Raw genomic sequence first — 22,019 nt, 5'->3', positions numbered from 1 at the left:
ATGCTATCCATAGCCCAGCTCCCCGCCTCCCACCCCGGGGCTGTCGGCAGCTCTCGCAGGGCGCTAGAGCAACCCTCAGAGCTGGAACTACTCGGGAGCTGGTTTCCTGGCCAGGAGAGGAGAGGAAAGAGAGAGAGGACGGTCCCGAGGGGCCGCGGCCGCGCCCAGGGTGCGGGACGGAGTGCGGTGGGCGCCGGGGCTGGCAGCGGAGCGGGAGCGGCGGGGCCGGCGGGGCACGGCGGCCGCCCCGGGCTGCTGCGGTGCCGGGCGCTGGCGCTGTCCCGCACGGCCAGCCCCGTGCATGCCGAGTCTTGTTCCCGTTGTACACGGCATCCGGTGATTTGTTTTTATTTGTTTTTTCTCACCTCCCCAATGCACTGCTGCCCCCATGACGCACCTCTGCTTGCTGTTTATGTTAATGCGCTTGACCCCACTGGCCATTGCCATCATGTGCTCGCTGCCTGCTAATTAAGACTCAGTCGGCTGTCAAATCACTGAAGCGACCCCTCGAGGCAACCTTTGACCTGGTACTATGACCTTTCACCTTTTAGCTTGGCATGTAGCTGTATCGTAGAGTCGAGTTTGGGGTTAACGTGCAGAAACTGAATATCCCGGTCCCCCTGTCCCGTCCCCCCGTGTCCCGTCCCCATCCCTGGCGAGGGGCGCGGGAGCGGCCGGGCCGGGCCGGGCCTGGTCCCCAGAGCAGGGCTCCAGAGCAGGGCCCGGCCTCCCCCACGCCCGTCCCGTCCCCGTGTCGCCCCGTCCCGTGCCCGTGTCCCTGTTCCCCGCGGGTGCCGCGCGTGGCATGGCTTGTGGCGGCGGCCGGTGCCGCGCGGTGCATGGCGGGCAGCGCCGCGGCCCGCGGGAGTGGGTTGGCGCCCGCGGCCCCATCCACTCCACTCCGCGCTGGGCGGCGACTATTAACATGGCTTCTGGTGTTGATCTCATGGAGCTAGCAGTGCTGCTTCCCCGCCCCAGAGCCGCCTCCCGAGCCAAACCCTGGCGCTTGGCGCTGGCGCGGCGCTGACTGGCTCCTGTCACGTGCGGCTCTGGCACGTGCCCCGTGCCGCTGTAATGGTAGGCTACAGTAGTGCTCCCTCGTAAGGCTTTGACCTCGCCTTTTATTTGGTAGTTCAGTCTGCTATGCTGCTTGCTTGCTCATGGATAAACATGGTGCTGCCTGGTTGTTTTGCCTTCTACTGATTTTTCTTTTCTCCTTTCTCTCTTTCCTTCTCTCCCCATCCCTCCCATCCTCCTCCACACCCCTCCCTCCCCCATCCCCCTTTTTTTTCCTTTTTCTTTTTTTTACTGGACTTTATTTTTATGCCCATCCACCATTCAGGGAATTCCTCAAGCTGTACTTCCCCCATTACCAAAGAGGCCTGCGCTTGAAAAAACCAATGGTGCCACCGCAGTCTTTAACACTGGTATTTTCCAATACCAGCAAGCTCTTGCCAACATGCAGTTACAGCAGCATACAGCCTTTCTCCCACCAGGTAAGTGCTTCTGGCTCGCCTTTGTTTGGGGAGGGAGAAGGGGGAGCTCTGGAAGGAGCCACATAGGAAGCAACCGTGTGTCCCTGGCGTTCGCCCCGGGCTGAGCCGCGGGCACAGGAGGTGCTGACTGCAGGAACGCTGGCTTCTCTCTCTCTGCTGCTCTCGGAAGCTGGGTGGGTGTTTTCCAGTCTAATACCAGAATCAGCATCATGCTCTGTCATCCCTAATCAGAATTTGAAATCTCCCCTCATCTTCCTCTTTCCCTCAATTAACTTCTCTTCGTTACACGCCTCTTGAGCTGTTGTGTTTGTTTCTCTTTGCTGTAAGACCCCTTTGCCTTCGTGTGCATAGCAACAGTTGTTCTGAGTCACACACTTGAAGATTTTGATTTTAATTATGGTGCAGTGATCAAAAAAGGCACAGGCAGGCTGATCATGAACCTACACAAGAAATCAAGTTTCAGGCCTCTGCCACTAACACCTTGAGGCTGATCTCAGGTGAAGCAGAACCAAGGCACACTCATTCTTATCCAAGAGTCATCAAATCTACACTTGTCCAAGTGTGACTGCTGAAGAATGGATACCTGTACTATCTACATCAGCAGAAATCCCTTCAGCATGCCAGTGAGAGGGCTTAAAGTTGGAACATAAACTGTGCCATTTTCCAGCACCTATTAAATCAGTGAGGGGCTGGATGGTTTCTGCAAGTACTTGAGCTGCTTTGAGTCCTGCCCTCTGAGCCAGGAAGCTGGAGTTATGTTGGTGCACATCATACCTCGTTTGCACCACATCCTTAGCGTTTGTCATCAGCACTTGCACACAACTTACCTCAGCTCTTCAGTCCACACTGAAACCCATAGGAGGTGGCACAGTGATCCTTGCTGCTTCATTTGACCTTCCCCAACCACTGGAGTTTAGTACCTGTTAAACAAGAAGAGCAGATTATTTTTTAGCACGAGCTGCTATGAATTCTCCATTTATATGTTTTCAGACAGCAGCAGTTTGAGCTTTCCAGGGCTCCATTACTTTTCCAAAAGTTGGAAAACTCTGCTTGCCGCCTTTTTAGTTTTCCCCACTTAGAATTAACTGGCATCAGTGCTGCTTGTGCAACAATGAGCTGACATGAGAGCAGAGTGTGGGTGACCTCAGCTCCCCTGCCATGGAGTGGATGCAGGCCAGTGCAGTAGGGTCTGAATGAAAGTGACATTTTTCAGGCTCAAACACCCAGAGTGTAATGACTCATGTGTGTTCTTCGCTGCTTCAGCTGCAGTGCATGAAAATGCAGCAAGTCTGGAGGGCAGGACACTCGCAAGACCCACATGCTGCCCTTGTGTAACCCTGTGAAGGATCTTGGCAGGGCTTTCCTCTCTGTAGGGTACTTCACTCTTGATGTTTGACCCTTGAGAGCTTTCCACACGTTCCAGACAAACCCAGATACCTCCTCTAATTGTAAGGCGTAATTCTGGCTGGCTGTCTACAAGGGCTCGTCCCTGCCAGGGGATGGACACTGGCACTCCACCACCCTTGAAATGATTAAATGCTCTTAGATACCCATCTTACTGCTCTCAAGAAAAGCTCCCTCTTTGCACAGCTCCCCTCTTGAGGTCTCCCAGAAACCCTGGCCACTGGAAGTTATGCCCAGCCTGAGGGTCTGAAAGGCGTTGCAAGGAAGAACTGTGAACACTTGTGGTGTTGGCTAGTTGAGATGAGCAGAGTTAGCCTGCTGGATGAGGAGGCTCTGCGATAGACGTGATAGATGTTCACAGCTTGTTTTGGTACTTTGGGCCTGGCTGTGACTCTGGTGCCTTGGCAGACAGGAGATCCAGCCTTTCCCTGCGGGACTGTGAACTTGCAAAGCGACGGTTACTTGGGGTTAAAGGACTTCTGCACATGCTCTTTGCCCTGCCGTAACTGTGAGCTGGCTGGGGTATGCTTGTTCCGCAGATAGAGCACTCCTCTGTGCAGCCAGATGGAATCCCTACCCTGATGCTTGTTGCCATCCTGTGCTGCAGCTCGCTGTTGCGGTTGTGCGCACACAGCCCTTCCCGCCCTGTGACTGTCAGACAGGCAGCCACATGGGCTTTGAGAAGCCCAGTCCTCCAGAAGAAAGGTTTACAGGGTGCTCCCAGGAGCTGTTATCCCCAAGCAAGGGACAGGGAATTGCAGCAGGGCTGCTGAGCCACGCAGCCAGCCATGGAAAGGCTTCAGCCACCTCTGCTGTTAAGTTAACGCATTGCATATTTATTTAGTTACTGCAGCTTCCACTGTAGATTGGGCAGAACAGATAGACTGAGGGGAATGATACGAGGGAGAGCAGAGAAGAAAATGCATAAATCACCAGTAAACCGAGAACATTCTAAAAATAGCTTTATCCTGCTGCAGAAATAATCTAGTTGTGCAGTTAGGATCAGTTCACAGAGCACATCTCTGAATTATAATTCTGCCTTGTGCTGGAAAGCCAGGGAACATTTGAAACTGCACATTCATTATTCATGCATTCTCATTAGTCAGCCAGAGCTTCTATAGTCGAGTATTAAGGTCATAGCCAAGATTATTTCTGTTACTGGTTAGAGGGTCATGCAGCATTATATCTCCAGAGTTGCAAGTTCCTGCACTCTCGCTGGTATTGTCATCTCTGCCGTGTGTTCATTTGCTCCCATTCCTTTTCAAAACTGTGTGCACTGGTTATAATGTTAATGATGACAACTCACACTGGAGTTTTGAGCTGAGGAGCTTTGGAGCGACGTGTCAGGGCCGTTGTGAATACCTGACTCACCTTCAACATGGAGCAACGTAGTATTCCAGATCTAATGGAGTATACAGGGCAGAACGCAAAAGGTTCTTCTCTGTAACCTCATGAACACCATGGAGATGTCATAAGAGGGGCTGAGAAGGCAGTTTTACTCACTGTCATGGCCAGATTTTGCTCCATTTTTTAGCCTAGGTAGTGGTCCTGTGGACTTCAGCCCCGATTGTGCACGGGGAGTCAGCAAAGCTACTCTTCTTTTAACCTGTCTTTATCAATGTCTTCAGTCTCTTCCACAACACAGAAATAGAAGAGGAATTAGAAAATGTGGTTATGCCCTTTTCTTTGTAGCCTTACAGATACAGTGCTGACAGAGAATAACCTTGTCCCCAGCGGTAATTACACTGACAGCTCTTGTGATTGTGGAAGCCCCTACAATGCTTGGCACCAGCTGAAACAGTTTCCTGTTCCCCCATCACGGTCACGTACTGTCACTGCCGTGGCTCCCACTGCAGCCTTCTGGAATATGCTTCCATTTCCACTGCAATCTCTGCCCCAGGTCTCAGAGGTTATTTCAGCTTCTTCTGCGTCAGGCATAGTTAGCAGTGTTACTGTTATTTCTTACATTAAAAAGAGTTGTTTATTTAAAGTGGATATTGTTCTGTGTATAGCTAGTGTGTACGTATCTGCCATGTTTGAAGCAGAAGATAGAAGGTTGTAAGTTCAGTCTGGTGGAAGGCATTTTGGTCTGTAAAGTAACCGAGTTACCCCACTCAGTGACACTGGCTCTCTAGCTGCAGGGCAGAGTCCACCACGCACTGTCACCTCAGTGGTTTTTGTGTGGTCTGAAAGGAGTTGAAGGTTGTGAGCCCAGACACCGGCAGCTTCAAATCATGTAGGGAAGAAGTGCTGAACAAGCATTCTTAGGCACTGCCATGAGCAGCATGGAAGACTTTAGCTACCAGTCACTCCTCTGAGCTGCGTATTCAGCCAACTGACCAGAGGGCAATCAGGATCACCACCAGCAGCTCTCAGGAGCCCTGCAGATAGGGCAGAAGTGCTGCTGCCAAATTCCCCCGGGTTTTGCCTGTACGTTACCTAAACACCAGGGCAGCAGGATTGGGGCTGATGGAGCAGTTTAGATACAGACACGACTCTGTGAGGAGCTGTTGCTCCAGCCCACGTGAGCCGGGCTGTGGCTGGAGGGGCTGCCCTGGCCAAGCCCCGTGTGGCAGCCCTCACAGCGCTGCACCTCAGGTATCTGTAGGCAGGTGCAGGTTTAAAGTATTTGTTTTAATCTGAGGAAACCAGACCGTTGCAAAGCTTGTGTCACGAGACAAAAGGATTTCAGACTCAAAAGAATTTTAAAACAGAGTTAGAGAGGCTTTTGCATGGAGCCACAAAGGCAAACAGGATAACCCAGCACGCACTTGGGTCAGCTCTTTCCCCTTCGCTGGACACTGGTTCTGATGGATCTCTGTGCTATTGTATGGTTTGATTGTGCTGACAGTTACATGCCACTGTTCCCGTAATAACAATTTTTCTTCTTTGTTCCAATGAAATCTCTAATGACACGTGTGATGGGTTGTTTTAATTCTTTTCCCTCTCCAAATCCACCTTCCTGTTGCAATGCATGATGGGCAGGCTCAATATTGTGCATGACACCCGCTACAAGTGTTGGTAGGTGCCAGCTTTGTTTCTTGATTATCTTAAACCTGTGGTGCAGCTCACGGACCCTCAAAATCCACTGCTAGATGTTAACATAGAGCTCCGGTGCCAATCCACCCCCCTCAGCCTCCTGCACTAACACCTGTCAATTAAATGCAATGGTTTTGTTTAATTGACATGGATACACAAATGTTGTTAATTTCCTATAGCAGTTGTTTGAATTGCACATTGTTCCTTGGTGGATTTTGATTGGACTATGAGTTCCAGTGTTTAGAAACTATCTTGTGTTAAATAAAGACTGTTTCTTACTATAGAGACTTAGACATTTACTGTCCTTCAAGGAGATTAATTTATGTTTGCAGTAAATATTTGGGTTGAGTTTTAAAAAGAGGACAATCGGTAACTATCAGGGCATTTGAAAAGTCTCCTGTGGATTTCTGTATTGAAATGGTTAAGCTTGTTTGTGTCAATTTTCTTGATTTGATGGTAACAAGCATTTTCCCCTTTTTTTCTCTTTCATCTCCCTCCCCTCTCTCTCCCTGGAATGTTGTCCTGCTTTGCACTGTGGTTGCATGTCACGCGCTGGCAATGGTGTCCCGGGCTCTCTGCTGTGGTCAATACCATGCTCAATGCCCCTGCCACGTGTCGCTCTGGTTCCCATACTGCCACACTCTTCTGTATGTTTGCTTATATGATTTTCCTTCCGAAAGTTCCCATGGTGCACGGTGCTACGCCAGCCACTGTGTCTGCAGCAACAACATCTGCCACAAGTGTTCCCTTCGCTGCAACAGCCACAGCCAACCAGGTTTGCTAATTTACAGCTTTGTTCCTTACAGACAACTTGAAATCGGTGCTTTTAATGAGCATGGGGGTTTTGATTTTACCTCTTGTTGGCCTACACATTCTCTCTGAGACCTGCAGCACAGCTTAAGCAGCCTTTATCCATGCTCAAAAGGTGCTGAGGTTCCATTTCTGATGCCAAAAATAATTGATGACAGTTTCTGACCCAGTGCTCACATTTATGGGCCATGCTGCCTATTTCTGCTCTCAGAGACGTAAAGAGAAAGGGATAATACAGGGAACCCATGACTTATTTCTCTTTGGGTGAAGCTGACAGTCCCTTTTAGTGCAGAACTCCAGTGAAAAACCTTTGTGCAGAGGGGTTACAGGATCACACTGTTAACAGCCTGAATTTAGCAGTCTGAACATGTTCTGACTCTCCTCTTCCAAGAGCAAAACAAAAGTGTTTGAGCATAGGCCACACAGGAACTTCTTTCAAGCCTCTGTTTCAGCTTGTGATTCTGCTTGGAAATGACCCACTGCTTCAGTTCAGAAAATGGCCATTAGAGCCTGGGTTTGTTTCTAAACAGCTGCCCCAGTTCTTGCCGAGTTTGGGTGTATTTCAGGTGTATTTACTAACTAGGTGGCTAGAAGTCCTCCCAGAAAGTCACAAACGATGCTCTAGAGAGGAGTAGCAGGGCTAAAGGAGCTGCAGGCCCCACACATACCAGCTGGAGCTGCACCTGAGAACAGAATGTGACCTCTTGTTTTGGCCTGGCTGCGTTGTCAGAAGCGCAGAGTTCTGTGGTACAGCTGCAGGAAAGTGCAATGATAAAGACTTTCTAAAGACCCTCTTGTTCCTCTTAGAAAACCAAATTCCTTTTTGAGATTTCCTGGGAAGTTAGGATTGCCAATGTCATGAAACCATCAGTTCTGGTCTGCTCTTGACTCGGTGGGAATCACTCGTGTGCCTTTTAAAAGAGGGAACGAAACATTCTCTCCATCGTTTTGCAGGTGGGGTTCTGTGTGTGTAATCCTGGAGAGAAACATCAGTTTGTAAGGAAGGCTCACCTGACATCCTCAGCTCCCTAAGTCATCAGAGCTGACTCCTTAGCTAGTTTCAGGCTGCCCTGGGGAAGCTGTCGGCTTTGCAGCTGGAGGTTACAGAGCAGTGCCCGGGAGCCCTGGCCTCGCTTGGTGCTGTGGGTACCAGGTGCTGCAGGCTCTTGCAGGGTGAGGTCCAGAGCCCCCAGCTTCCACCTTGGCTTATTGAGCACTACCATGTTGTACCGTGCCCAGCTGAGCACCCCTTGTTTAACCTGTCTGCTTACTGATGTCTCAAAAGTACTGTTTCCAAAATGACAGTATTGCAGCGATACCTGGGTGTGCACGCCCCGAGCCTCAGGAGGGACCTGGGTATTTCACTATTCCAAAAAATACTCAGGTTACTCTGCAGGGAGCACTTTCTGCTCTCCAGAAATGTTTGCTGGGCAGCCATGTCGCTCATGGGCTTGAACAGAGACTTACTTTGGCTTTTGAAAAGCTGTTTTATAGGTAGGGCCACCTTTGCATATGTGTCACCTAACCAAGCAGCACCTGCTCATGAATTAAGTATCTTAATAGTGCAGTTTATTGTTATGTACTTAATTTGAGCATGTCTCTATATCATAGAATCACAGAATGTTAGGGGTTGGAAGGGACCTCTAAAGATCATCTAGTTCAACTCTCCTGCACAAGCAGGTCTGCCTGATCAGGTCACTCAGGACACGTTATCCTCCCTAAGCCCAGAGAGTTGTGCGAACAAGCCAAGCCACACAAAAATCATCATTTTTAAAAATCACCTCTGTCCAAATAACCATGAACTTCCCCAAACAGAATTACAGGGAAACTTTCTGTTGTAGAATCAGATCATTTCATGCCTACCCTCCCCAGAGCCTCATAACAAACTTAGTACAGTACTGCAGCCAAACCTCAACATATACATATATAGCACATATATGTATATACTATGTGAGCAATGCTGGAATTATTTAATGCCACACAATGCAATGTGCATGCATGCCAAAGGTCTTAAGATCTGGCCCCTCATCTGCATTGACTGGTGTTGAAGGTCCTTGGTATGTTCCAACAGCACTATCCCTGATGCTTCTCCACAGTCGGGTGCAACAGCCTGTCCTGCAGCAGTAGGAAAAAATGGTATGAGAAGCTTCATTGTGCTTGAAGCGTGTTTCTGTACACGTTGGTAACTGTTGGAGAGTGGTGTGGAGTTGCTAGGGGAGGAGAGGGCACAAGGGTGGAAAAACCCACACCAAGACCCCTAAAAGATTTAGTTAGGAACCTGTCCCATTCCCTTTCTTGTGCAGATTAACAGAGCCCTGTCAAGTACAGCAGCAGCTTGTGTTCATGCCGATCAGTTCCGTGTCCTGTGCCCCAGCACCTTCCCCGGGACACGGGCACATCTCCCTGCTTGCTGCAGCGTGCCCCAGTCCTGCCTGCTCTGGGTTTCCCAGCAGCACTGCCCTTGCACCAGCCCATCTCCAGGGCCTGGCCAGTGCCACTGCCCTGCACCAGCCCATCTCCAGGGCCTGACATGTGCTCTGGGTTTCCCAGCAGCACTGCCCTGCACCAGCCCATCTCCAGGGCCTGACATGTGCTCTGGGTTTCCCAGCAGCATTGCCCTGCACCAGCCCATCTCCAGAGCCTGGCCACTGCTGGGTTGGTGCCCCGTGGGGCCATCCACCCATGTGCCTCGCAGGGGACCCGGTGGTGGGTCACAAGGTGTGGGCTGGCCATGTGTACTGCTGGCAATCTGGCCTTAGTAGCACCTGAAAAAACGAAAGGGAAGCTGAGTTGACGGGGCACGTGGAGAGAGCCACGTACTGATGTAGCATTTTGAGAATTGTTTCACTGCTTTGGGGAGCCTTTGCTTTTCAGCCACTGCACCGCAATGCCCGCAGCATCTTCTCCACTCTGGATTTTCACCAGCCATGAAAATCAAGCCCAGGGCATCATGGGTTTGGCATCCAAAAACCGAGACAGTGAAAGCAGTGAACACTTCACAAAATCAGATTGAAACAGAGTCACTGTAGAATTCACGATTTTTAAACGATTGACTGAAAGCACAGGGTTTTGTGTAGGCCAACAAAAAGGGCTATTTTCAATTACTGCACTGCATGACTTGTGTAGATTTTAACTTCTCTCATTGCCTAAACGACCAGTGATATTTATACTTTTTATAACGTTTTCCAGTTTTAAGTTGCTATTGTAGCACTCCAGTTGTAGTTTAACTTGTAGTTACAGTATAAAAACCACCAACTCACAGCTGATCCTCACTTTTCCAAACTTACATTCTGTAGCAAGTGCTGTCTGTCTGGGGTGGCTCGCTGCACATGTCACTCACTGTTTGAATTTTCTGCCTGCAGATACCCATAATATCTGCCGAACATCTGACTAGCCACAAGTATGTTACGCAGATGTAGACACCTTGTCATCAAACAGTAAGTTCCCAATGTGCTGTTGTTTGTGTTTTTCTTAGCTTTGTACCTGCATAGTTTGTTTTTTTCAGGGGCTAAGCTGCAGGGGGGTGGGGCTCTGAACTCCACTGACGTGCCCTTCTCTGAGGGGAGATCCCACAGTTGGCAGTGACCTCGTTAGCTCCCGTGTTGGACCAGATGCTGTGTCTGTTTGTACACATCCATACAGCAAAATCAGAGAGTCTGAAACCAGAGTTTTACCTTTTGTTTATCAAAGATGATGGCTCCAGCAGTGATGTGAGCCAAGGGCCAGGTCGAGGGGGCGGGTTATTAAGTTAAGCTGCCTTCAGCAAGGGTGAATTTTAGATCTCCAGATTTGGAAAGGCAGCACCTCTGAAAACACAGGTTCAGTCGTCTGCCGGGCTGAAGGTTGGTTCCTCCTGAGCACAGGCTGTCAGGCTCCTGGCAGGGGTGGTGTGGCAGGGAGAGGTTCCTCAGGCTGTACCTGCACTGTGCTGGCAGAAACAGAGGCTGCAGATAACTTTTCACGCTGTGACCTTTGTCCTGCAGCAGTTGAAATCTGAGTTTGTGTGCCTAAGCTTCAGAGGTTTAGTTTTTTCACCCTGTATCTTCCTCTCAGCAAACTTGTGTTTCCCAGTCTGTCCCTAAGCTGCCTGTTGCCATAAGACCCCCCGCAGCACGTCACCTCCCCTAGGACAGCCTGTGCTTTGTATTACCATTCTCTCCTTCACACTCCATTTCTGCTGTGGCTTTTATTGAATGGCTCAGCCCTAATGGAATTATTACTTAGGCTGAGGATTAACTGAATTGCCACAGTGGGTTTATAATAATAGTAATCCCTTTCAGCTGGGCACAAACGTGGTTAAACTGCTTGAGTGCCTCTGGTGGGATACCTCTCATCTGCAGCCTGAGCTTGCTCCCAGGCTTCCCTCTGCTGCCAGCTGGGACCGGGGTGTCCCTGCTTTAGAGACCATCCTGAGGCAGAGGAGAGGTCACTCTCTGGAGGTGTCTCATGTAGCAGGCGACAGAGACCAGGGAGATAGCTACACTAGATGGGCAGTGAAGTAAGAGCAATTTCCTTGGGAGCACAGGGCTCAGGGTGCTGAGGCTGTTCAGGTGCCTCTCAAATACTGTCTTATAGGGGCATGAGGCTGTGGGGAGCTGCCTGCCAGCGCCTGGGCCCAGGCTCTGGGACACTGTGCTGGGGGGAGATGCGGGAACTGGGGCCTGTGGGAGCCTCTGCCCTGGCAGAGTCTAAAGTTTGGGTCCCAGCCTTCAAGCGTAAAGTTTGGGCTGATGTAGTGCTGGAAGCGATGGCTGCTGAAAGGGCTTTGTCTCCTTTCCTTTCTAGGTCATAAGTAAAGCGAAGAGGACAGTGTGTTTGGTGGGAAGAGGAGGAGCTCATTAGCCATAGTGTATATACCGTCAAGCAGCACTCGGAAACTCCCTCAGCAGTACGACATCCACACCTTGCATGTTAACGAGACGAAACGAGAGCGTGGAAATCCACTGCACACTGTTGCCTATATACTTTGTACATTTAATTGATATTCGTGCTGAGGTGATCTTATTGTCTAGAAACTGCAGCATTGTCTGTCTTTTCTAGCCCAGCAGCGCGCGTCGGGATGCGGACACGCGCCTGCGGCCCGTTTCCTACATAATCATGTCCGTCACCCTGAAAAGACAGACGATGGTGTAACCATGAATCTATTATGTATTGGTACGTCTGTAGACCAAGATATAATTTTTTAAAGTAAGTTTATTTCTTTCAAGGTTTACAAATAACAAAGGTGCACCTTGTATTTAAAATTGCCATTATAGACGAGAGCGTGCATGCACAGTAATTTTTGTTTAAGAGTAATATTTTTAATGTAATAGATTGTAAGAAGTGGTAAGAGAGGTATCTGACAGAGATGAATGTGCCAAGCAAAACCACAACGGTGTCTATTTTAAAGCACATCGATGGCTTTAAGTACCATGTTGTTAAGGATTCTCATGAAGTGCCATAGACCGTACATCCGAGTAGAAGATTGTTTTCTGCAGTGTTATTTTCAGAACCACGTTTCCACTTACTTCCTTAGTACTAACCAGTCAAAGGGCACCGTTCTGTTTCAAACCAAAGCTGTCTCAGAAATGGCCAACTCGTCCTTGCAGTTAACAGTAGACAGCACAGGAAAGATACTCTAGCCGTACAAATTAACCCATACTGGACATATATATCAACTCTGCTAAGGCATCGTAGTGTGATAGTTATGTGTGTGTTACTGTATAACGTGATATCCGAAAGGGAAAAGCCATTTCTGAGACACAGAAACAAATGTCGGAGGAACTCCTTTTGCTTCTATTTATAGCCTCTGTCGAAAGTCAAAAGGACTATAAATGCTCTGCAGAGCCGGGTTTCACTTTTACTTCGTCACAGTCACACTGCTGTGGTGACTCTAAACAAAGACGCGAGAAGCACTGACACCAGACCACGACAAACCAAAACGCGGCGAGGCGACGACGTTCGTTAGCGTAGAAACCGGGTGGGTGGAACACTTGGGTGACTTTTATATGTGACTTTTTGTTCAGATTAACTGCTTATAGCCTTAGAAAGCCTTTACAAAAGAAAAACAAAACGATAGATGTGCATTCAAGTTTTCAGCGTGGATTCGTCCAAAGGAATTCCTTTCTGTGGTTCGGATGTTGCAGCTGGTAGAAGGGTATTTGTGCTCTGCCCAGCTCAGTGCTGGCGTGGGGCTGGGCCTGGCTGCCTGGCGTGGTGTGGCACAGCCTGGCATGGTGTGACACAGCCTCGTGTGGCACAGCCTCGTGTGGCACAGCCTGGTGTGGCTCAGCGTGGGGGGGGAGAAGCGCGAGTTCGGTTTAGAACTCCCCGTACTGCCCCTCCGCTGCGGGTTTTTATGCTTGAGAGATGCTTTATCACGTAAGAATGACGTGTTGATTTTACTGATTGTACTGTACATCTATTAAAGCCTTAGATTATTACATTACGGGTTAAAACCCATACCAATGTAATTTCAATCGTGTTAAGAAAGTATAGGTGACTTCACATGTTATTGTAGCTACTAAACATTATGGAATCTTACTTATTTTTTTTCTTGTTAAAAGTGTAGTTTTTCTTCCTCACGTTTATTAGGTTGTTTTTTTCCTTTTCTATTACCAGTTGAATACCATTTCAGTCTGTAGGGTTTTGTTTTTATTAGAGTTTACTGATGACTTTTTCAAAACACAAAACAACAACAAAAAGAAGAGTAGTTTTCTTCGTGCCATCCTGGGTTTTGCATTTCCATGTAGCGTCAGATGGGTATTCGTATTCTTGTTAACGAGATGATTTCTATTTTACTGATTTACTATTACAATGTAAGAATGTCAGTCATTGTTAGTTCCTGTCTAGTTTTCATTAAAAGAACAAAGATCTTTTATATGGATATCTTATAATTATATAATCATTGCTAAGTAAGGAGTTAAGTTGTTGCTATGGCAACAATCCTGGCAGACAATTGAGTAATATTTTGATGATTTATTTTGTTTGTAATTAGTTGTTATGAGAAGATCTAGTTCCTAGATATTAGAGTAAAATTTATTTTCTACTGTATCCATTTCAAATGTTAAAATATTGTTTAAATATTTTTTGAGATCCCTGAATATCAGGCCTTGTTATAAATAAGCTGCATAATCAATAGATCAAGGGACTTTTTGTTGATAATCCAAATACTCAAAGTTTACGTAACGAGAATTATAGCGTGTGTGTGCAAACTCTTGAGGGTTGATTATGCTGCAGTTTAGCATGTGGGAACGTATAGAGAGAAGGTTGACTTTTTGCACTTCTGTATATAGTCAAAAAAGAGAGAAACCTGTATAATAGTAAGATCTTATTTTGAATAAAAATGTCTATAATTACAAGGAGTTTTGTTAAGGCTAATAAAATGACAGGCTGAACAAAATTGCTTGCAAAAGTGGCACAGAGTTAGCACTCCATACCCCTTCCAAAAAAGTTGCTTTGCTTTTTGTGGACAGCTTGTAGTTTGCCAGGATTTTTTCAGCTGGAAAGAGACGCCATCCTTCCAAGATCTCATGACTGACAAAAGCTCCACTGGTTCAAATCTGCCTGAAGATCATTAAGGAAAACAAAACCAAAAAAAAAAAAAGATAAAAATGGAAAAAAAAAAAAGGAAAAAAATATGAAAAGAAAAAAAAAAGCAGGTTCTGGAGAGCATCGAGGTGAGACCACGGGTCAGGTACTCCTACATTAGCCAAAACTACTGCATGTTTAAAGTATCCAAAGGTATATTAAAGATATATGCTACTCAAACCAGTTTCTGACAATTTCAGTGGTTTATTGTTCACACACAAAAAAAAAAGGTTCTTCAAAAGAAATACTGGCTTTCACAAGAGAGTTAAATCATGGACAGGCAAACCGAACAGCACACCGTAGCTGTAGTTGTTATGTGATTATTTTTTATTGCTGTAGTGGTCCTGTTCTTTTAGCAGGTGAAAAAAAAACAAACCCAAACCAACCCTGGGCAATCTCACCCTTGAATGGGCAAAGCGCTGGAGAAACCTCCCTGTCACCTATGCCAAAGCTGGGGGGATGCAGTGGCGGGGCCCTCGCGTGTGCGGTGTCTCCAGCGCTCACTCAATTGTGGACAAAGTTGCACTTACTGCAACCCCGCGACTTTCATCTGCTGAAAGGACAGATGTGCTTGGTTTTACGATTATGTAACCACAGACTTACTTTTTGCTTGTAGTTGCTCCAGATTATGTACTCTGTCCTGGGCTGCAATTTGTTTTTATGCTTATTTTATTATTACTGCTATAGTTGACCTTGCTGTATGGAAAAAATAAAGTGAAATTGCCCTAATAAAAGTTCCCTTTCATAGTTACGTTTCTCTATTTCAGGTTACAAATGGCACCGCTTCCTGGGGTTTAGTTTTATTGGCGTGTTGGTTTGGCAGAAGGGAGATGATCAGGGGACTGGAACATCTTTCATATGATGAAAGACTGCAGGACCTGGGGCTGTTGAGTCTGGAGAAGAGGAGACTGAGGGGGGATCTTATTAACATTTACCAATATCTAAAGGGTGGGTGTCAGGAGGTTGGGACATCCCTTTTGTCTATAGTATCCAGCAACAGGACAAGGGGTGATGGGATGAAGCTGGAACACTAAAAGTTCCACTTAAACATAAGAACAAACTGTTTCACTGTTCAGGTGAGGGAGCCCTGGCACAGGCTGCCCAGAGGAGTTGTGGAGGCTCCTTCCTTGAAGGTTTTCAAGACCTGCCTAGACACGTTCCTGTGCGACCTGATCTAGGTGACCCTGCTTCTGCAGGGAGGGTGGACTAGATGGTCTCTAAAGGTCCCTTCTATTTGGGGGAAGAAGCTGTGTGCTGGCTCAGGTTCTTTCTGCAACAGCACAGACTGTGCCATGTAGAGTGTAGATGTTAAGGCTACTCAGTGTGTGCGGTGTTAAAGGCAGAGGATAAACCTGAAGCACCAGGCTGCTGAGGATCCAGGCCAAGCCGTCCACAGTGCAGGTGGCAGAGAGACCCCGTGCATCTGGTGCTGGTGGCAGGCGAGGGGTGCAGCACAGCCTGAGAGGCCTTGCAGGAGGGCTGGTGTTTCAAACGTGTTATGTACCCGTTTTTCAGCTGGGCACGTGGAGATGCCTCCTCTGCCTGAACACCCCCTCGCTCGCCTGCGTGTGCGTCCATGCTCACGCTGACACCAGTGTTGTCATTTGTCATTGCATTGAGCTGCTGAGTGAAAAAATCCCCATGGCAAGCAGCACGAAGGTTCCAAATCTAAAAGAAAAGGGCTTTATTTTTCTCTCAGGTTAATGAAGGTGGTCGTGGGGGTTCCCGTGGTTAAGAGCTCCTGTGGCCAACATCAGGGAGGAGGCCAAGGGGAGGCTGGTGTCACACAGGGCCCTCCGCTGCAGGCAGCAGGTGCCGGGGGTCTCAGGCTGCCACTGAGCAGGTCCCCAGCAGCAGCTCTGCCTGCAGCCAGAGAGCTGACAGAAGTAAAACTGCTCAGATGCTGTGAAGAGCCACGAGAAGGAGCTCCTGCCAAAGCAGCGTCCGCGTCTGTGGCCCCGGAAGCCCATGGGACCTCGCCAGTCAGGCTGGGAGGTAACAGCAGCAGGAGCAGAAACAGCTCCAGCAGTTGTTCAAACTAAATTCTGAGGCATCCACGCGAGTGTGCAGCGGACGTGCTGTCTGAAATGAGGGGAGCATTCTCCACCTCTGGGGAAGTGGGAGCAAAAGCCCGAAAAGGGCTTTGAACTGCCTGTGTGAGATTTGCGACGAGAGAGGGGATGATGTCAGGAGGAAGGAAACAGAGTGACTCTGAGGGTCTTTTTACAGACCTACATAGTTGTAATCTTTTTAAAAAGCCTGTTTCCTGCCTGTTTCCAGAGCAGATCACACTCCTGTCCATAGTCCCAGCAGCACTGGTTGCTGGGCATTGGGCACATCGCTGCTCCGGCACAGCGGGACCCAGGGTCCCTGTGGGCCTCAGCCCCGGCAGCTGAGCAGCAGAGGGGCAGGTCTGGGGCTGCACAGGTGCTGAGGGAAGGTCCTGATGGGGCTCAGCTGGGGCTGAAGGGCCAGAGGCAGCAGAGCAGCAGGGAGGCAGAGCAGCAGGAGGGAGCTGAGGGTCGTGGAATGTGCAGGTAGGTGCTGATGGCTGGGGCAGGCATGATTTGTGCTGTGGGGCAGGTATAGTTTGGACTGTGGGGCAGGCATGGTTTGTGCTGTGGGACAGGCATGGTTTGTGCAGTGGGGCAGGCATGGTTTGTGCAGTGGGGCAGACATGGTTTGTGCAGTGGGGCAGGTGTGGCTTGTGCTGTAGTTTGGGCATGGTTTGGGCTGTAGTTCAGGCATGGTTTGTGCTGTGAGGCAGGCGTGGTTTGTGCTGTAGTTTGGGCATGGTTCGTGCTGTGGGACAGGCATGGTTTGGGCTGTAGTTCAGGCGTGGTTTGTGCTGTGGGACAGGCATGGTTTGGGCTGTAGTTCAGGCATGGTTTGTGCTGTAGTTTGGGCTTGGTTTGTGCTGTGGCGCAGGTATAGTTTGGACTGTAGGGCAGGCATGGTTTGTGCTGTGGGACAGGCATGGTTTGGGCTGTAGTTCAGGCATGGTTTGGGCTGTAGTTTAGGCATGGTTTGGGCTGTAGTTCAGTCATGGTTTGGGCTGTAGTTTGGGCATGGTTTGTGCTGTGGGACAGGCATGGTTTGTGCTGTGGGACAGGCATGGTTTGTGCTGTGGGACAGGCATGGTTTGTGCTGTGGGACAGACATGGTTTGTGCAGTGGGACAGGCATGGTTTGTGCTGTGGGACAGGCATGGTTTGTGCTGTGGGACAGGCATGGTTTGTGCTGTGGGACAGGCATGGTTTGTGCTGTGGGACAGGTATGGTTTGGGCTGTAGTTCAGGCATGGTTTGGGCTGTAGTTCAGGCATGGTTTGTGCTGTAGTTCGGGCATGGTTTGTGCTGTGGGACAGGCATGGTTTGTGCTGTGGGGCAGGCATGGTTTGGGCTGTGGGGCAGGCATGGTTTGGGCTGTGGGGCAGGCATGGTTTGGGCTGTGGGACAGGCATGGTTTGGGCTGTGGGACAGGCATGGTTTGGGCTGTGGGGCAGCTTCTTTGGGCTGCAGCTCATCCCCAGACTCAGGATGCTGCCAGCACGGGGTGTGCCATGGCCTGGCGTGGGTCTCCTTGCCCAGTCAGCCGGGCCAAGGTCCAGCCCAACCGGCCCGCTTCTGGGAGGCGATGCAAAGCAGCAGTGGGGCTGTGAGGCCGTGGTGTTCCCCCGGGTTTAGGCCTCTGTGGTGGCCATGAGAGTGAGTGATGAAAGCACGTGGGGGTAATGGGTCTTGCTGCTGGCGTTAGGGAGTTGAGAGGGATGTGCCTCCTGCAGTGGAGCTGGCTGTGGTGTGGGTGCAGCCTCTCCAGACGCCTGGCAGCGTGTTGCCGAGCAGAGCTGCGGAGTGTGCGAAGGGCCGGGCTGAAGAGCCTCGGCACAGCTGACAGGCAGCTGCTTCAGCGAGGATCTCACTGCTGGCACAGCCATGGTGCCTCTGGCCATAGCACTCTGCAGAGGCTTTGCAAAGCACTGATTAAGAAACACAAACCAAGGCCTTCTGTGAAGCACTGTTGCTCATTGCCTTTCCCACCCACATCTCGTTTTTCTCTTCTAAACACATACCTCTGGTCCAGGCAAAGGTCAGCAGCGGAAGCTGCAGCTTTCTGCCGTCCTCCCGAGCATGGCTGGCTCTTAAGAGCCCGAAACCACACTTTATACAAAACGAACTGTGTATCTTCTTGTTAGCATTTGTAGGGTGCAGTGTCATGAGGGGAAACTCCTGTGGCAACAAGTTGACCTCTGCTGTGGGGGCAAATCTCAGCCTAGCTGCTTGTCTTGAGAAGGCCAAAAACGGAGCGTTGTGTCCCACCAGCAGCCCACGTGCCACGGCTCCGGCACCGCGGCTCCTCACCAGTGCACGGAGAAGAGCTGTTCCTGGCACTCCTTGAGCGTGGTCTCGGTGTTCAGGGGCAGGTCTGGCAAATCCAGGTGGACCCGCCGCATGGTTTGTGCAGAGCCCAGGCAGCTCTGTCCGGGCTTGGCTCAGCCCTGCCTCTTGCTGAGCGGTGATGCCTGCGCTCGCCAGCTGTGCCTTTGGTTTTGCTGCCCGTGACAGAGCCACACCAGTGCTTGCCACTGTTTTGGCAAGGGGATGTTTAATGCTGGGGGAGTTTGAGGCTGGCTTGGTGCTGAGCAGTAGCAGTGGTGCCACAGCCCCGATGGTGCTGGGCAGTGGAACATGGGGTGTCCTGAAATCCTGAACAAGGAGCGTGAAGAGGCGCCCGGCACAGCACCCAGTGCTTTCATTGCTGTGCACTCCTTAGGTGCTGAGAGCTGCTGTGCTCTGGCTCTGTAGGAGCTGCTTCCCACCTCATGGGTATTTCTGCTGCCAGCTTTCCTGTGTCCAGCCCAGGTTTGCACATGAGAGGGGTGCAGGGGGCACCAACACTGATGGTGAAGGGGTCTGTGAACACAGTTGTGGGGCTGTGGCGTTGGCAGCTGGAAGCAAAGGGGGGAATATATCCCATTTGGCACTTTACCCAGCCTTTGACAGCTGCTGCTGGCTCCAGCTCCTGTTCATGATTTCTAGTGCAAAAAGGAAAATGATGTGAAAAGATCGTTACTGCATGAAGCCCAGTTCTGAACATCTGTGCTGAACTGAAAATTCATCCTAAAATAGAGGCACAGAGTGAAAAAGAGCAACTTTTGCAAGCGAGCTTGAGAGAACAAGAGTCACAGTTGCCCTGTAAAGCTGGGGGTATGTGATCATCCATCAGCATTCCTTCCCAGTGTCACTTACTGCTGCATCGCTGCCTTAGTTTCTCCCAGTAGCAGATGTTGGCTGCTTTGTGTTGGTTCCCTCGCACCCCTCCATGCTGTTTGCAGGCCGTGCCTCCCTGAGCGTGGTGCAAGCGTTTTATCTGCAGCACAGTTGGGCAGGAGCTCCCCACGTGCTCCGAGGCCAGCAGTTCAGTGCAATGGAAGGGTCTCTGCTCACCTGCTGCTGCAGCCCAGCCCACGAGCCCCGTGCTCCTGGCACAGCCCCAGCACAGCAGTCGGCATCCCCCCGCCTTCAGTCCAGAGAGGGGGTGGTAAAGGCAGTCTCTGTATTTTCTGGCCTCCCATCCCCTTTTTGGCCTCTGTTTTTTCCCGGTCTCTCCGCTTTTGGCTGGCAGCCGGAGGATGGGGGAGCCTGGAGGGGGTGCAGAGGGAGCTGCTCTTCTGCTGCTCCTCTGCACAGCAGCTCCTTGGGGTCCAGGGACCCATGAGGACCGCCAATGTCTGTGCCAACGCCACGCTGCTGAGACACCAGCCCACAGACCCACACCCAGCTGGGACAGGGCTGTAACACTGGAGTTCAGGGTAACATTATCTTTAATTAGCATAATGCACTTGGTTAAATCTGTGAGAAAATTAGAACACAGGAATTGCCTGGGATTTTGTTTTGCATTAGCAGCCTGGGGCACTGGTCTGTGGCTGCTGCTGCTCCCAGGGGCTCTGGCCAGGGGGGCCTGAGGGTCCCTGAGCTGGGGCACCCAGGAGGTGCTGCTGGGCAGAGCCTGGTGGGCAGATACTCTGGAGCCAAGTGAGGGGTTGGATTCCTCCTCCTCCTCCAGGTCGTTATCTACTGCTATGGGGTGCTGCAGTCAAACAGGGAGCAAGGGTGCTGCAGTCAAACAGGGAGCAGAGGTGCCAGGGGTGCTGCAGCCAAGCAGAGGTGTCAGGTTTGCTGCTTTCTGACTCACCAGGAGGTAAATGGGGCAATCTTCTGTTACCCAATCTGTTTTCTTTCTCAGGAATTCAGTTTTCACATTGCTTTCATGACAGCAGAAGCCTAATCCAGCTGCCAGTCCACACGCGCCTCTCTCCCTGCTCAACAGATGCTGGCAGGAGCCCTCCTTTTCGCAAGAAGGGAGCAGGGGCTGTGCCCGGCGCCTCAGCAGCCGTGTGCACACGCACCAAACCCCCCAGGCACAGCCCTGCACAGCCCGAGCCCCCTGCCCTCGAGCACCCTGGGATCTGAGGCTGAGCACTGCCCTGCTCCCACGGGGACGGGATGGGACAGGTCGGGATGGGACAGGACAGAGCTGGCCCCATATGCTGTGAAACGCCAACACGCAGGCACGGGCTGACGTCCCACGGGCAGCACCCAGAGTCAGCAACTGCTCTGCTTGTCACATGCCTCTTCTCTGTCATTTCGGATTCAGTGCTAAAACGTAGGCCTCGCCACTTCCCGATTTGCTTCCTGGCATTTTGCATTGCGCCGGGTTCTGGAGGCGGGCAGCACTCCCCTCCCCTCCCCGCGGGCTGTGCTGGGGCTGGCAGCCCTGCAGCCTGGCACGCAGGGGAGGGCCGGGGGTGCAGGGGAACTGACACACTTCCCAGCAGTTCTTCATTTTTTTCTCCTTTTCCCTCTTTTCCCCCTTTCCCTGCCCCCTGTAACTCCAGGCAGTGGGTTGTAGGGCGGCAGTTTGAAGGTGCCCAGCCGTGATGGACAGGCAGCGTTTTCTTGTGCTATTTGTACATTCTTTCCCAGCACAAGGGATATTACTGATTATTTGAACCAAACTGCTACCCAAGTCTTTCACTTTCCAAGTGGCATCAGTTCAGGCCACTACAGGGCAGGAGCCAGGGAAGGAGTTGGCAGTGGGTTTTGAACGTGCTGCCGCCGCCCTCCCAGGCAAACACAGCTTGGTATTAATTTTTTAATCCCTCATGTCCTGCCCCTCTGAGCTGAAGACTTGTTCTGGGAAGAAACCTGTTAACTCCATCCAGCTCGTGACGCTCCCGCGGTGCTGCTCGCGCTGTAGCTTTGAATGGGAACAGGAAGAAGTGTGTCAACAGCTTCGTGTCTCTTCTTGTCTGGGAAGCGGGTCCCTGGCCAAGCCCGCTGTGGCCCTGGGGCGAGGTGCAGGGCCTCAGCTCGGAGCCCACGCTGCTGCCCGGCGCTGTGCCTGGGGCTGTGCCGGGACATCCCCGTGCGCTGCCTCCGCGGGATGTGACTCAGCTCCGAGGCCCGGGGGAGGCCCGGCCGTCTGTGCCATGTGGCATCGGCCCCGGAGCCCATGTGGTGCTCCCACCTCATCCTTCGTGCCGGGGCTCCTGTGCCGGCAATGTGCCGCCCCATCGCAGCATCTCTTGGGACTGGCTTAATCAGGGCAGAAGCGTGGCTGTGTCACACCTTCTCCCCAAAAAAAAGGGGAGGAGATGAGCACTAAAACCATGCTGCAGCTTGTATTTTGTCCTACATATT

The 22,019-nt window shown here is 50.7% G+C and overlaps 2 protein-coding genes across 20 annotated transcripts in view; both read left to right on the top strand.

The window, feature by feature from the left end:
* The window catches only part of MBNL1 (muscleblind like splicing regulator 1), a 91,460-nt gene extending 76,395 nt beyond the window's left edge, over nt 1-15,065 (top strand). For 12 of the 17 annotated variants that reach the window (XM_062005340.1, XM_062005354.1, XM_062005339.1 and 9 more), the window contains 6 exons: nt 474-527; nt 1,343-1,496; nt 5,886-5,921; nt 6,620-6,714; nt 10,112-10,186; nt 11,535-15,065. In XM_062005340.1, coding sequence (XP_061861324.1) covers nt 474-527; nt 1,343-1,496; nt 5,886-5,921; nt 6,620-6,714; nt 10,112-10,168 — 396 coding nt within the window. In that variant the 3' untranslated portion in view covers nt 10,169-10,186; nt 11,535-15,065. The remainder of the gene's footprint in view (nt 1-473; nt 528-1,342; nt 1,497-5,885; nt 5,922-6,619; nt 6,715-10,111; nt 10,187-11,534) is intronic. The other 5 variants (XM_062005344.1, XM_062005345.1, XM_062005348.1 and 2 more) reach the window with 5 other exon arrangements.
* A 1,572-nt stretch (nt 15,066-16,637) lies between these two features.
* P2RY1 (purinergic receptor P2Y1) overlaps nt 16,638-22,019 on the top strand; it is a 31,473-nt gene continuing 26,091 nt past the window's right edge. For all 3 annotated transcript variants that reach the window (XM_062005435.1, XM_062005434.1, XM_062005433.1), the window contains exon 1: nt 16,638-16,855. The gene's annotated coding sequence lies outside the window, so the exon portion shown is untranslated. The remainder of the gene's footprint in view (nt 16,856-22,019) is intronic.

Source organism: Colius striatus, chromosome 12 (genome assembly GCF_028858725.1).
Source record: "Colius striatus isolate bColStr4 chromosome 12, bColStr4.1.hap1, whole genome shotgun sequence".
Taxonomy (NCBI): domain Eukaryota; kingdom Metazoa; phylum Chordata; class Aves; order Coliiformes; family Coliidae; genus Colius; species Colius striatus.
This window is presented reverse-complemented; position numbering and strand designations above follow the sequence as displayed.